General features: G+C 38.9%; 1 protein-coding gene across 3 annotated transcripts in view; it reads left to right on the forward strand.

The window, feature by feature from the left end:
- Positions 1-15989, forward strand: part of PRKDC (protein kinase, DNA-activated, catalytic subunit) — a 213285-nt gene that overhangs the window by 7989 nt on the left and 189307 nt on the right. For all 3 annotated transcript variants that reach the window (XM_045455381.1, XM_045455382.1, XM_045455383.1), the window contains 9 exons: positions 4047-4102; positions 4183-4213; positions 4707-4864; positions 9944-10090; positions 11646-11810; positions 12259-12427; positions 12770-12819; positions 13451-13576; positions 15103-15255. In XM_045455381.1, coding sequence (XP_045311337.1) covers positions 4047-4102; positions 4183-4213; positions 4707-4864; positions 9944-10090; positions 11646-11810; positions 12259-12427; positions 12770-12819; positions 13451-13576; positions 15103-15255 — 1055 coding nt within the window. The remainder of the gene's footprint in view (positions 1-4046; positions 4103-4182; positions 4214-4706; positions 4865-9943; positions 10091-11645; positions 11811-12258; positions 12428-12769; positions 12820-13450; positions 13577-15102; positions 15256-15989) is intronic.

The following is a 15989-nucleotide window of genomic DNA, read 5'->3' on the forward strand; positions in this document are numbered from 1 at the left end:
GGACTGCAAGATCATGACCTAAGCCACCCAGGCGCCCCTTATGAGGTATTTTTAACTTATCAGGTTATATGTTTGTTTTTGCCACTTGATACTGGCAGGTAATGTTGCTGAATTGTTGTTCTACTTGATTGGTATATTGATTGATATTCAGTGAACACATGCAGGTTAAGAAAAATAACAGTGCTTATTGTTCATTTACCATATGCTAGAATAGTTGCAAGGAAAATTCCGGTAATAACTCTCTAAGATAGACAGTCATATTCTGTTTTCTAAATTAGGAAGCTAGAACTAAGGTTACTCGCCCAGAGTAACACAACTGACGCAATAACAGAGTAATGGCTCCCAAAGATGTCCTCATTCTGAACCCCTGAAGCCTCTAGAAAGGAGGCTGACACCCTGATTTTACCTCAGTGAGACCCGTTTCAGATTTCTCATCTCCAGAACTGTACAGTAACCAACTTGTATTTTTAAAGCCACTCTGTGATAGTTTGTTGCAGCAGCAATAGACTATATAACCAGTAAGTGGCAACAGTGTGACTTAAGCCTTGGTCTGAGGCTGTAATTTATTAGTTTTTCTGTCATGCCATGATCATGTGACTTCAAGCACTAAATGCTAATACTAATGTTTTCATTCATATAGTATGTGTTTCCTGGGTGCCTTCTATCTAAAGAGTAATGAATTAGATGTGTTGGATGTAGTGATCAGAATTACCAGGTTCCTTCCATCATTAGCTCAGTCAAGTAGAGGAAACAGACCTTAAACAGCTGAAAAAGCTATTACAGATTTCAGGGTTTAATCATGCAAACAGGTTGGGTACAGTGAATAGGAATATCAGAGTGTGGAGAGGGTGGAAGATGGACCCAGCTTGCTGGTTCTTTCTGAGGAGACAACCAGAAGCTAAGGCCTAAGGCCAAGCTGAACGGTGGCAAGGAGCCAGCTGGGGAAGAGCTCAAAAGAGCATTCCAGGCAGAGGGACCAGCAGGTAACCAGGCCTCCAGTCTGGCCAGCGCACAGTGGTCAGAGGGGTTCAAGAGAGTTGGCGTGTCTGTAGCTCAGTGGCACACAAAGAGTGCCTGGGGGAAAGATGGCACAGGACGTAAGGTCAGTGGATGAGGCCTCCTGAGCTGGAATTTCATTCCAGATGGAAGGGGAAGCCATGTTTTTTCTCTAGTGAATAGGTATGAGCTAGTTGGTGTTTTAGAAAGGTCTACTTGACTGCTGCCATTGTATGTGAGATTTGTTTCAGTGTAGGATTAACAGACTTTGCTCTTGAGTGTAGCTGTGAGCACCTGAAGTCGCTGCAGTGGTGACCAAGCTGGGCGGGATGGGAGAGGATGGGTTTCAGGCAAAAATCTGGCTTGTTTGGGACATGTGTGACATGTTATGGCACGTCTCAGATGTTAAGTGTGCAGTTGTAAGACTGAATCTTGTAGGAGAAATTAGACATCGATATATAAATTTGGAAGTCTTCAGCTTAGAGGTAATATGTGAGGCTGTGAGTGTGGGCCAGACCACCTAGGGAGTGGGTGCAGGTCACAGATGTAAGGTGCTTTGCCCTGGGCGGAGTCTGAATGCTAAGAGCTGCAGAGTGGACCCAGCTCAACAAGGGCAGCTTCAGTTGAGTGTCAGGACAGGCCAGACAGAGCAGTGTGAGGGTTAATAGGGTAAAGACAAGGTTGGAATGGAAGGGAGGAAGTGGAGGCTATCTGCAGAAAACCCTTTAGGGAAATCTTAACAACAGAGACCAAAGAAATGTGGTACAGCTGATGGGAGACATGGTGGTAAGAAAGGGTTTTTAGAAATAGATGCCAGAGTTTATACACTTACATTCTAGCAGAAAAGGGAGAAACAACACGTGTTCATCAACACATGAATGGATAAACAAATGTGGCATATGCACACAACAGAATATCAGTCAGCCTTTAAAAAAAGGAAACTGGGGCTCCTGGGTGGCTCAGTTGGCTGAGTGTCCGACTTCGGCTCAGGTCATGATCTCACAGTCTGTGGGTTTGAGCCCCGCGTCGGGCTCTGTGCTGACAGCTCAGAGCCTGGAGCCTGCTTTGGATTCTGTGTCTCCCTCTCTTTCTGCCCCTCCCCCACTCGCACTCTGTCTTTCAAAAATAATTAAATGTATAAAAAAATAAAAAAAAAATGGGGCGCCTGGGTGGCGCAGTCGGTTAAGCGTCCGACTTCAGCCAGGTCACGATCTTGCGGTCCGTGAGTTCGAGCCCCGCGTCAGGCTCTGGGCTGATGGCTCAGAGCCTGGAGCCTGTTTCCGATTCTGTGTCTCCCTCTCTCTCTGCCCCTCCCCCGTTCATGCTCTGTCTCTCTCTGTCCCAAAAATAAAAATAAACGTTGAAAAAAAAAATTTAAAAAAAAAAGAAATACTATCCCATACTACAGCATGTGAACTTGACATTACGTTAGGTGAGGTAAGCCAGTCACAAAGGTATAAATACTGTATGAGGTAGCAGGGACAGGGACGTTCATAAAGTAGAATTGAGGTTACCAGGGGCCGGGGGGCAGGGGAGTCAGTCTCTAACAGGTACATCCTTTCTGTAGGGGATGATGAAAACATTTTGGGTGTAGATAATGGTGGTGAGTACACAACAATGTGAATGTATTTGATGCCCCTGAATGGTACACTTACCGTTACATATATTTGACTACAACAAAAACATAAATACAAGAGCATGCTTGTAGAGGGAGTGGTCTGCTAGAAAGCAGAGATGGAGGGGCACTTGCGTGGCTCAGTCAGCTGAGCGTCCGACTCTTGATACCTGCTCAGGTCATGATCTCAACGGTTTGTGAGTTCAAGCCCCGAGTCGGAAACTGCACTAGCGGCGTGGAGCTTGCTTGGGATTCTGTGTCTCCCTCTCTCTCTGCCCTTCTTCTGTACTCGGTTGCTCCTTCTCAGAATAAATAAATAAACTTAAAAAAAAAAAAAAGCAGAGGTGGACACAGGAGAGTGGACTGTGGGAGGCAGAGCCTGGAGGTGGTGTCCATTCCCGCTCCTTAGAGCTTAGGCCCTTCCATCCCTGGGCCTCACTGTGTTCTCTTGAGTCTATACATTCTACACCATCTGTGCGCTGACAAGTGCCTGGTGTCTTGAATCTGCACATCTCTGTTTACACGGTTACTTTCTATTAGAATGACCTTTTTTACCATGAGTTTCCATTCTTTTAGGCCCAGCTCAAGTGCTGCCTTGTCTGTAAACCCTGTCTTGAATCCTCACACCCAGAAGAAATCTCTCCTTGTACTGAATTCCAAAGGAACTTTTTAAATATCTCTTTTCTGGCATTATCCTACAGATATGATGTTTCTGTCCTCTTAAACCTTCCCTGACCCCTTCTCCGTCTATTTTCTGTCACAGTTGGGCTCTGTTTTCAAATGTATCAGTCCTGTCCATCAAAGCAAACACTTTTTGAGCGTCTCTGGTTTGCAAGTCACTGTTACAAAGGCAGAGAACTTAGTGATAAAAAAAGCATGGTATCTGGACAGCTGCGGTGAATACTGGTGGGAGACAGTTAAATAACTGTGACGTCCATCAGGTCAGGATAAGAGCTTTGGGTTATACTTGGACACCTGTTTTGTCGTCTCTTTTAGGTGATAAGTTTGCTAAGGTCAAAGATCATATTGTATTCATATTTGTAATGTATACAACGTGCTGAATGAATGCCTGGGAGTACTGGGAGGATGATCATGTGTGTGGCCTTAGGTAACCCTCCAAACAACTCTCAAAGAAGCTATACAGTGTCCCTTTTTATAGATAAGAAAACTGAGGCTCTGAGAGATTACCTAACAGAGCTTGTAAGTGATGAGTTGGAGTTGAAACCCGTGTCGTGAGTCCACATTTTCTTCATATTTCACTGCAGTAATAACTGTTGCAGCCGTAGCTTACAGCTCACCAGCTGCAATGAATGATAGCAGACACGATTCCTTAATTCAGGCTGTCTGAAACAAAGCTGTTGGTTGTAAAGTGTTTCCAGGTTTGTCAGATGATGCTGTTGGGATTTGTAACAGGCTTCTTTCTGTTTTTACCCAGACCCCCAGACTTCAAGGGAGATTTTTGATTTTACATTGAAGGCAATCCGTCCTCAGGTAGGATTAATATTACTCCAATTCTTCCATAACTGAGACTTGTGATTGTTAAACATTGATGGTAATTTTTTTTTTAATAGATTGATCTGAAGAGATATGCTGTACCCTTAGGTAAGATTGTGTAATTAATAACGTGGAATATTAGAGATTATTAAGTTAACGTCTTGAGTAAACTTTTGCTTAAACTGTGCGTGAAAGTAAGTATGTGATGTTTCACATGCAGTTACTTACAGGGAGGCTTTTGGTGACTTTGTTTTTAGCACACAAACTCCAGTTAGATGGTCACACTTAGATTACATGATTTAAAAAAAAAATTGCTTTAGAACACCTTTCAGAGGATCCAGATTGTTTGGTTCTGACTTTATCTAAATAAACCCTGATCCTACTTCTGAACTTTATTTGGGGGCGGGCGGAGGGTCATTGGCCTGTTGATTCAAATGGACGTTGGCAGCATTAGAACTCTGATTACGATCTGTAGGTTATTATAAAGATAGTGGATCTTCATGAACAGTTTTAGTTTTGACATATACCTGAAGCTTTCTTAGTTTTTTTGTTCTGCCTTTGTTGTTCTTTTTTTTAAATATAATGGTTTTTGCAATTGCAGCTGGCTTATGCTTGTTTACCCTGCATGCATCTCAGTTTAGCACCTGCCTCCTGGACAACTACATTTCTGTATTTGAAGTATTGTCAAAATGGTGTAGCCATACGAATGGAGAAATAAAAAAAGCTGCACATTCAGCTCTGGAATCTTTTCTGAAACAGGTATTAATTCAACTTTTGTTTAAAAATATTTTCTTCCATGCAAAAAATTGAATTCCAATCTTGTGCATGCACATTTGAAAAATGAATACAGGTTATTTTTTAGCTCCTGTAGTATTTAAATAAAAAAGCGTGGTTATTAATCAGCTGCATGGGTGGCAGCAGGACTGAGAGATAGGAAGATACCAGATCTGATCACAGCCTCAGAGCGAAGACTGGGAGGTCTAATGGATATAAAAGTGGCAAAGAGGAGGTAGAAGGAAGAAGGACTGGAAGGTCACGGATCCTCTGAGTCAGGTTGGGGTGAGAAAACATATTTCCTTAGAGGTGAGGGCCAGCTGTCAATGTTAAGATGTTTGTGTTTGTTTCACATTACTTCAAGAACAAGGAGAGTCCATTTGCCCTTATGTATTTTCTGTCTAGATAGGATGTGATTGTAGAATTGAGCCTGCAAATTTGGAAACATGTTGGCTAGGGAGAATGTGCTATGGCTCTCAGCATCCAGAGGTGTCTAGAAATACCTGCTGTTCAGGCCAGGTGTTACAGATTTAGACTGCTTGGGTGGGCTGTGATGGAAAACTCTGAAGATTCACCAAAAGTTTTGTTTGGAGCAATGTTGTAAATGGTAGTTAAATTTGCAAGCTAGTCCATGAAGACCTACCTGAAATGTGGCACAGAGTATCCTGTTGTAGGGATATAACAGTCTGTTTACAGACACTCTGGTTGTTTCCATTTTGGGGTCCTTTTAAATAAAACAGTTAAGAACATTTGTGACCAAGTGTTTTTGTGGACATACGCTTTCACTTCTCGAGTGAAAACCTACAAGATTTCTGGGTCATGTGGGAGGTAGATATGAAACAGTAAGAAACTACTAAACTTTTTTCAATCTGGTTGTGCCATTTTATATTCCCAGCAGCAATGCGTGGGAGTTCCTGTCAGCCCATATCCTAATCAACACAGGGTTTTGGTGGTCTTTTCAATTTTAGCACTTCTCATGGGTGTATGATATTGCCTTACTGTGGTTACAAATTTGAGTTTCTATGGTGACTGTTGATAATCTTTTTTTCCTGTAGTTACTAGCCATTCTTTTTTTTTTTAATTTTTAAATTTTTTTAATACAAATCCAAGTTAGTTAGCATATAGTGCAACAATGATTTCAGGAGTAGATTCCTTAAGCCCCTTACCCATTTAGCCCATCTCCCCTCCTACAACCCCTCCAGCTACCCTCTGTTTGTTCTCTATGTTTAAGGGTCTTTTATGTTTTGTCCCCCTCCCTGTTTTTATATTATTTTTGCTTCCTTTCTCTTCTGTTTGTCTGTTTTGTATCTTAAATTCCTCATATGAGTGAAGTCATTATGATATTTATCTTTCACTAATTTCACTTAGCATAATACCCTCTAGTTCCATCCATGTAGTTGCAAATGGCAAGATTTCATTCTTTTTGATTGCCAAAAGAATGCTGGTGTTATTTTGATAGGGATTGCAGCCATTCTTATATCTTATGAGATACTCAGATTATTTTGCTCATTTTATTTATTTACTTTTTTTTTTTTTCAATGTTTATTTATTTTTTTTGGGGACAGAGAGAGGCAGAGCATGAACGGGGGAGGGGCAGAGAGAGAGGGAGACACAGAATTGGAAACAGGCTCCAGGTTCTGAGCCATCAGCCCAGAGCCTGACGTGGGGCTCGAACTCACGGACCGCGAGATCGTGACCTGGCTGAAGTCGGACGCTTAACCGACTGCACCACCCAGGCGCCCCTATTTTGCTCATTTTAAAATTAGATTGTATGTCTTTTTATAAATGAGTTGTAAGAGCTGTCTACATCATTTGGTACAAGTCCTTTTCTAAAAGTATTGCAAATAATTTCTGTGGCTTGGCTTTTCATTTTCTTAGCATCTTTGAAAGAGCAACTGTTTTAAAGTTTACATCCAGTTTACCAGTTTTCCAATTTTTTTATTAAAAAAATTATTTTTAATGTTTATTCATTTTTTTTTTTAGGGGGAGGGAGAGAGAGGCAGAGAGACAGAGATCGAGTGTGAGCAGGGGAGGGGTAGAGAGAGAAGGAGAAGTTGTTGAAGCAGGCTCCAGGCTCTGAGCTGTCAGCACAGAGCCTGATGCGGGGTTTGAACTCATGAACTGTTAGATCATGACCTGAGCCAAAGTTGGGTGCTTGACCAACTGAGCCACCCAGGTGCCCCTACATTTTTTAATTTAAACATTACTTCTGAGGGAAAGAAATTTTTCAATAGCTTTATGTAAAGTTTTTTTGAAAAACATTATAAGGTAGTAACATATAAGTATAAAAAAAAAGTAGAAGGGTACAAACAACATTTAAAATATCCTGAAATCCTACCGTTAAGAAAAAAAATCATGATTTCAGTGGCACTGCTTCTAAACCTTCCCCTCCCTTTCTCTGTCCCTCACTCTCTCCTTCTCTTTCTTCTCCCTTAACCTCCTTTCATTCCCCTTCTTCCCAGGGGGAAGGTATGGGGATAAAAGAAGAGAGATATCTTGACCAAAAGGAATATTCATAATTTCTGTGACCTTAAGGTTTTCTGCTATGTTGTGTGTGTTTCCCTGATAGCACACTGAAATCTACATGATTAACTTATAATGGCAACATAGTTGATATATATAATTGTATTTATGTTCAAGTTAGAGTTCCATTTATCCTCTACTGTTGGATAATTGTTTGCAACTTTTTGCTACTGTATCAAAAAATAATTGGATAATAATGTATGAAAAGGATGTTTGCTGAAAGCATAATAATAAATTAGACAGTTTTTTAAAAAAATTTATTTAAATTCTAATTAGTTAATATATAGTGTAATGATGGTTTCAGGAGTAGAATTCAGTGATTCATCACTTATGTGTAACACCCAGTACTCATCACAAGTGACCTCCTCAGCCCCTCCCCCATCCACCTCCCTCTATCAACCCTCAGTTTGTTCTCTATGGTTGAGTCTCTTATGGTTTGCTTCCCTATTTTTTTTAATCTTTTTTTTTTTCCTTTCCCATATGTCCATAGGTTTTGTTTCTCAAATTGTCCACATGAGTGAAATCATATGCTATTTGTTTTTCTCACTTATTTTGCATAGCATAAGATACTCTAACTTCATCCACGGTGTTGCAAATGGCGAGATTTCATTCTTTTTGATGACTGAGTAATATTCCACAGTATATATACACCACATCTTCTTTATTCGTCATTTGGTGGACATTTGGGCTTTTTCCATAGTTCGGCTATTGTTGATAGTGCTGCTGTAACCGTCGGGGTGCATGTACCCCTCTGAATCTGTATTTTTGTATCTTTTGGCCAATACCTGGTAGTGCAATTGCTGGATTGTGGGGTTCTATTTTTAACTTTTTGAAGAGCCTCCATACTGTTTTCCAGAATGGCTGTACCAGTTTTCATTCCCATCCATGGTGTAAGAGGTTTCCCCTTTCTCGACATCCTTGCTAACATCTGTTGTTTCCTGTGTTGTTAATATTAGCCATTCTGACAGGTGTGAGGTGGTATCTCCTTGTGGTTTTGATTTGTATTTCCCTGATGATGAGTGATGTGGTTTTGATTTGTATTTCCCTGATGATGAGTGCATCTTTTCATGTATCTGTTAGCCATCTAGATGTCATTGGAAAAAAGTCTATGTCTTCCACCCATTTTTTACTGGATTGTTTGTTTTTTGGATGTTGAATTTGATAAATTCTTCATAGATTTTGGATACTCGGCCTGTATCAGATATGCCAGTGGCAAATATCTTCTCCCATTCCATCGGCTGCCTTTTAGTTTTGTTGATTCTTTACGGTGCAGAAGCTTTTTATCTTGATGAAGTCTCAATAGTTCATTTTTGCTTTTGTAGAAACAGTGTATAAATGTGAAAACATTAAAATATATTCATAAAGTAAAAAGTATTTGTTTACTTCTTGAAGGAACATGTTCTTTTTAAAAAAAATTTTTTTTAATGTTTATTTTTGATAGAACGTGAGTGGGGGGATGGGGCAGAGAGAAAGGGAGACACAGAATCGGAAGTAGGCTCCAGGCTCTGAGCTGTCCAAACAGAGCCTGATCCAGGGCTTGAACTCCCACACCATGAGATCAGAGGAACACGTTCTTGATGTGCGTGAAGAAGGAAATTCTGAGGCAGTGTATGTGATATCCCATTCTTCTAAAATAAACGGTTTTGTGTGGGATTGGGGTGTGTGTTGGTAGTTTGGCAATGGAAGCGTGGATACCTGTTTTCTGCTTCTGATAATTATCTAGATTCTCTCTGTTCTTGTCTTGGACAGTCTTTGTGTTGAAATTAGGAATGCTTTCTTTTTTTTTTTAATTTTTTTTTTTTTTTTCAACGTTTATTTATTTTTGGGACAGAGAGAGACAGAGCATGAACGGGGGAGGGGCAGAGAGAGAGGGAGACACAGAATCGGAAACAGGCTCCAGGCTCTGAGCCATCAGCCCAGAGCCCGACGCGGGGCTCGAACTCACAGACCGCGAGATCGTGACCTGGCTGAAGTCGGATGCTTAACCGACTGCGCCACCCAGGCGCCCCAGGAATGCTTTCTTGAATACCTGTGTTAGTTCTTGCATTTAGGTTACTGTCCCTTGGTAGACAGAGATCTACTTCTCAGAGTACTTTTTCCCCTTGCCTCACCCAATTCAAGCTTCAGTGTATAGCTTATGTTTTTGAAAGGTGAGTTTCACATGTGTAACACAGAGTAACACACTGTGAGTTACACATGAGGTCTAACTAGGCCTCCTGCTACGTTGGGAGACCTAAATGCAAAACCTTGTTTTTGTGCATATGGCTTTCTACATTTGCCTGATCATCTTCAGTCCCTTTCTGTGGGAAAAATGTATCCTGTATAATAAAGCCTTGTTTAAGAGAGTGTCTTTTCTGAACTTGATGCAGACTAAGCAGATTAGAGCAGTAGTTCTTTGTCAGTAAAAGCAATCGTGTAGAATTACAACAACATATTGATGATATCTAGTTCAACAATCTACCCTTTTTACATTTGTGTAGATTCATATTCTTTTGTTTTGCTGTTAAATATTCCTAAAAAGTAAATATTATGCCGTTGCAGATTTCTTTTATGGTGGCAAAAGATGCAGAAATGCATAAGAATAAACTGCAGTACTTTATGGAGCAATTCTATGGAATCATCAGGAACACAGATTCAAACAGCAAGGATTTATCCATTGCAATTCGTGGATATGGACTTTTTGCAGGAGTATGGCCCCTTAATTTACTCTGATCTTTTTATTTTCATTTGAGTGTTTAAAGGAATATAATTTATTATGTTTTTGAACAGCATCTCACACTTGTGACAGTATTGTTACTTGCTTTGTTGTTAACTTGATTTTTCAGTGCCAACTATGTACTAGGATTTTGTGCACATATTACCTCAAATTCTCATAACTCTCCTATAAGCTTTTAGGAGTATCATTCCACTTTAGAGATGAGGAAACAGACCCACAGGAATTAGGTAACTTGTCAAAGGACATAGTAATTGACAGAGCTATGATATAAATTGAAGTCATTTTTTCAGTTACGCTATGCTGCCTGTTATTTATGAAGTAAAATTTTAATTGCTGTTACACAGTGTTTTAGAAAGGTTCTTATGACAGGAGTGTGTTTAAGAATATTGATGGTAACTATAGTTATTTCCCTCTTAGTGGATCTCTATGACTTCTACTTTATAGAGAAAATGGCTTGCTACCTCTCTTTCTGCAGATCTGCCCAATCAGTGTCTACTCTCTTTTTCAGGGAAGGAGAGTCCCTCTTCCCAGCTTTCTACTCTTACTACTCATTCCATTTCTGATAATTTCCTCACTTGCTTCCAAATCATCTTTCCTCTTCTTGCTTTGTTTAAATCTTCATTTCCATTTGTCTCTGTTGGGTCCTTTAAATATATTTAGGGCAGAAGAACCTGTATGTGAAGAGGCTCAGATGTAAATGAAAACAAGGAATTTTTTTTTTTTTTTTTTTTGAGAGAGTTTTGCATGCCTGCACATGCGTGAGCAGGGCAGGGGAAGAGGGAGAAAGAGAGAGAATGTTAAGCAGGCTCTATGCCCAGTGCAGAGCCTGACTCAGGGCTCGATCCCACCACTGTGGGATCGTGACCTGAGCCAAAATCGAGAGTTAGGTGCTCAATCCCGACTGAGCCACCCAGGCACGCCAAGAACATGGAATTTTCAACTTTATACACTGTGGTCTGACCAACTTCAACTTGTTCACTGTGGTTAGATATGTTCACAGTGTAGCTGGAGCGTGATAGTCAAGAATGAAGGGAGAGGGACTCTACAAAGATGAACTAGTCAGATCCTCAGGGAAGCTAGATTAGACCTGAAGTCCAAAGAAGCCTTTGAAAAATCTGAAGCTCGATAGTAGCATTATCAGATTTGTGAGTGACACAGGTGGCTCCGGATGTAGTGTGCAGCACGGTGTAGTAGTGAATTCCAGCTTTGTGTTTACTTCTCAGTCTCCCCTTCTAGGTGACCAGCCTCACGGTGCAGAGACCACATCTTACTGGTCTTTGGTAGCTGCCATCTAAGCAATATCTAGGATAGTCGACAATCAATAGATGTTTTGTGTATAAATAAATATTTAGAGTAACAGATTATTTTTAAAAGCATCTTTATGAGATATATTTTATAACTGTGTTTCATCTCCATTAAAAAGTTTGTTGATATTCAGTTTATAATCACATGGCTTCACATGATACTTTAAATCTTATTATTTTGACATTGACGAGATTGATAGACTTTTGTTTACCTTTCTGAAAGCCTTGCAAGGTTATAAATGCAAAAGATGTTGACTTCATGTATGTAGAGCTCATTCAGCGGTGCAAACAGCTGTTCCTCACCCAGACAGACACTGTTGATGACCACATTTACCACATGCCAAGTTTCCTCCAGTCTGTTGGAAGTGTTTTGCTTCACCTTGATACAGTAAGTGAAATTAATTAAACTGAGCACTATTTTAATTAGTTGATCTCAGTTCTTCAGATAATTCGACGGTGTCATAGGAATTGTATGCATTCAGTATAGGCACTGTTGTGATCAAGACATTTTTAATTAGTATTTTGTGTTAATTATTGTCATGAAGCTTGGCTTTTTGTTATCCAAAGCAGGAAAACTTATTTGTTATTTGTTCCATTTTTATAAAAAGATTAAGATTGCTGCTTGGGGTAGTTTGCACCTTAAGTATCAGACAGTTTTACTCTTGATTTTTTTAGGCAGTCACAGTGTTAAGCTTATTAGTAGATTAGGTATAAGCCAGGTTTTTCATTTATCTAATATGTGTCTACTTGAGTTGTAATTATTTTAGATATTTGTATCATTCCTATATTTATTTATTTCCTCCTCTAACTTTTAGTTTGCTTTCCATTTCTGCTAGGTTCCTGAGGTGTATACTCCAGTTCTGGAACATCTCATTGTGGCACAGATAGACAGTTTCCCACAATATAGTCCGAAAATGCAGTCGGTGTGTTGTAAAGCCATAGTAAAAGTTTTCCTAGCCTTGGTGGGGAAAGGACCAGTTCTCTGGAATTGCATCAGTACTGTGGGTGAGTTTGGAACTCACCCTTGTTTTTATGATGATGAATGATGAATACCTAGCATGTTGTTTGATGTAGATATCTTTTGTATCTTTTGATGCCTGTTGGGGAACTAATGTTTTGGTGGATCAAAATCTCCTTTTTCATCCTTTTTTTTTGAATCTTTTTTTTCTCCCTTTTGCTCCTGAATCTTAATGGTCTAAAATTTTACACTGCAAATATTAGTAGACTTGAGAGGGAAAATTGAGAGGTGTGGTTATGTTTAGTAAAATAGTGGCTGTCTTTTCACTGAGTGTTTGGGTGTACTTTTTGATGTTTCCTTCATTTTTGTTTTCATTTTGTTTTTTTCAGTGCATCAGGGTTTAATCAGAATATGTTCTAAGCCTGTGATCCTTCAAAAGGTAAAGTCTGAATCTAATGTTTTGAAAATTAGTCTTTTGTCACTGAAAGTTAGAAGTGATGCTGGGATTTTTAGTCTGTAAATATACAAAAATGGCCTTTTTAGTTATAAGCCATGCCTTGCATTGTGAAAAGTGTAGGACATAATGCCTCTATAGTTTTTCAGGTGAATAAATTCCTGAGTTATGGGACATCCTTAAATGTAACTTTACTGTTATATACACATTTTTACAAGAAGGGGGTGGCTTCTCTTGAAACTCTGAGACAGAATGCTTAGGCGTACCATGGGAGACATATCTTAGTTGCTTGAAGTTGTAGGAAATAGGATGAGGTGGGAGATGGACCTGAGTAGGAAAATGAGACAAATGACCCCTAGCAGATTCCTTGGGCATTGTTTTGAGATATTTTTTAATTCATTGCTATTTTAGTCCCAGTTAGAAAAATCATGATTTTTTATTTTTTTTTAGCTTGCTTTCTTATTATGCTTTCATGCTATACTATCTTCCTCAATCAAATTAGTATCTGACTAGTGAATGTTTTAGCTTAGGCAGTTCTGAAAATCAGAACATTCTGGCAGCCATGCTTATTTTGTGAATCCACCAGTAAATATTGGTTTGTTGTCTTCCTGCCCAGGGTGCTGAGTCTGAATCTGAAGACTATCGTGCATCAGGGGAAGTTAGAACTGGCAAATGGAAAGTGCCCACGTATAAAGATTATTTGGATCTTTTTAGAAGTCTTCTGAGTTGTGACCAGATGATGGTAAAAATGACTCGTTTAAAGCCATGAAAGTACTCTAATTCCTCTTTATTAGTCTCCATACTTTTACCCTTAGGACTTGCTAATTTCAGAATTATATTTTACTAACTATTCAGTTGTTTTATTGCTAAAGTACTTCATGTAATAAAAAATTAAAGTGGTATCAGGAACAAAATCATAGAACTCATATAAACTTAATAATTGCCATAGCTGAGTCCTTATTTCATCTGTGAGTAGCCAGTGTAGTATGTTTGATGCTAAATTATTTTTCATGACAGATCAGCCTCTTAGGTAGCAAAAGTATAACAGTATTATCACCATAGAAGAGCTATTCTCTTTTTATTTGTTAAAGATGAAGATTAAAAAAAAAGATGAAGAGAAATGTCACTGACTAGTGTGAAGGCGATTGGTATATGGTTTTTTATGTCATTTATGATTAGAATAATGCCTCCTGCTTAATGTTTCTGATAGATGTTTCTCTAATGTCTCCTTTAAGCCAGGTTCTGGCCACCATTTCAGCATAGACTTTGACAAAGCATTATACCCTAGGAAAAACAATTTGTGTCCATAGATAATTTCTGTTCTCCTATCTTAGGAGTTTTTAGTTGTTTTCTTTACTGAAGTAAAATAGTATAGCAGTGTTAGTACTTTTACCTACAATATTTCTTTTTTATATATGATGTTAGGTGTTCCTATGTTTTGTGGTTAAGTTCCATAGAATATTTGCCTGAGTAAAGGCAGAGTCATTGGCCTATTTTTTGGAATAGTAGAATAGTTTCACTTAAAAAAAATGTTTACTTATTTATTTTGAGAGAGAGAGAGAGAGAGAGAGAGAAAGCAGGGAAGAGGCAAAGAGATGGAGAGAGAGAGAATTCCCAAGCAGCCTTTGTCTGCCAGGGCAGAGCTGACATGGGGCTTGAACCAATGAATTGTGAGATCGTGACCTGAGCCGAGACCAAGAGTCAGATGCTCAACCAACTGAGCCACCCAGGTGCATCAGAATAGTTTCACTTTTAAAGAAATGATAAATTATATTTTTAAGTCCATTCTGAGGATAGGTGTGCATTTATCCACGTGTATGTATGCTTGTATGTGTGTATATACAGATGTGTGTGTAAGCATGCTTATTTACACGCATATATATAAATGTACGTGCATGTGTATTTGTACAAACGTGTATGTAATATATGTGTGTGTGTATATATACCTAAGTGTTTTTACACACATGCATTAGGTGGGATAAATGCTTTGATGAGGATTGGCCTAAATCTTCTCATTTGCCACTTTGTACTTAGTAAGTATCTGTTACATGTATGGGTTAAGTCCTATCTGACTGAAATGATACTGTCCTAATAATTTAGGAAAGTGTCTACATTTTGCACCTGAAAACTTCCAGGTAAATCTCCTCCAGTTTACGCAGAAGTTGCTATAATATCTGAATATGCAAGTACACATGTACATTGTAATTTAATATGGATACTGCTACCTTTTTGCATAAAATTTTGAAGCTTATTTTCTTTATTTTAAAGGATTTTCTTTTAGCAGATGAAGTATTTCTCTTTGTGAATTCCTCCCTTCAAAGTCTGAATCGTTTGCTATATGATGAATTTGTCAAATCAGTTTTGAAGATTATTGAGAAACTGGATCTTACACTAGAAAAACAGAATGTTGGGGGACATGAGGTTAGAAGTTTTTGTCAGTAATAATTTTGCATCATTGTATAGCAGCTCTTTGTATGTAAACATCCAGGGGAAAATAGCACATTTGTAGAATATTGTAGAAAATTGATTTCTGCAGCATTCATGTGTGTCATTGATACGTTGCTAACTGAATAGCTCAGTGTGTAGAAAATGTTATCTCTAGATTGTTCAAAAAGTAATTTATATGTTTAATATTTCAAAACCATTTATTTTAAAAAATTTGTTTCCTAGGCTTGTTACTCATTTCTTAGCAATAGTAAAGAGTCAGATCTTACTTTGTGTAGGGGTGACTTACTATAGTAGGATAGGGAAACCTGGGATTCCTCTTGTTTATAGCTAAGGAAATGCTGAACTCTGGGTTCAAGGTTAAATGTGTTCTTGAGATAGTAGAATATAGGCAATAGGGAGAAAAGGAAAATACACCCTCCCTTTTTCCTGTACTCAGATTTCCTGGCCTGTGTGAAAAATAAGTCATGGTTTAAGGTTGCCAGCTAGAAGCCACTGTGCTCTTATCTGAGGGTGTGTTTTAGGAAAGCACGATGGGAATGACACTAGTGTCAAAGGACTTGAGTTCCAGTGGAAAATACTCATTTGCTTTTCAGCCCAGGGATTTTTTTCTGAGACTAGATTCTGCTCGTTAGTGCATACGTACTTGCATTGTAATACCATGAAGTTAGACAAAAGATAGTGGAGTGATTATGCAGAGGATAGATAAA

This window comes from Leopardus geoffroyi, chromosome C3, assembly GCF_018350155.1.
Source record: "Leopardus geoffroyi isolate Oge1 chromosome C3, O.geoffroyi_Oge1_pat1.0, whole genome shotgun sequence".
NCBI lineage: Eukaryota > Metazoa > Chordata > Mammalia > Carnivora > Felidae > Leopardus > Leopardus geoffroyi.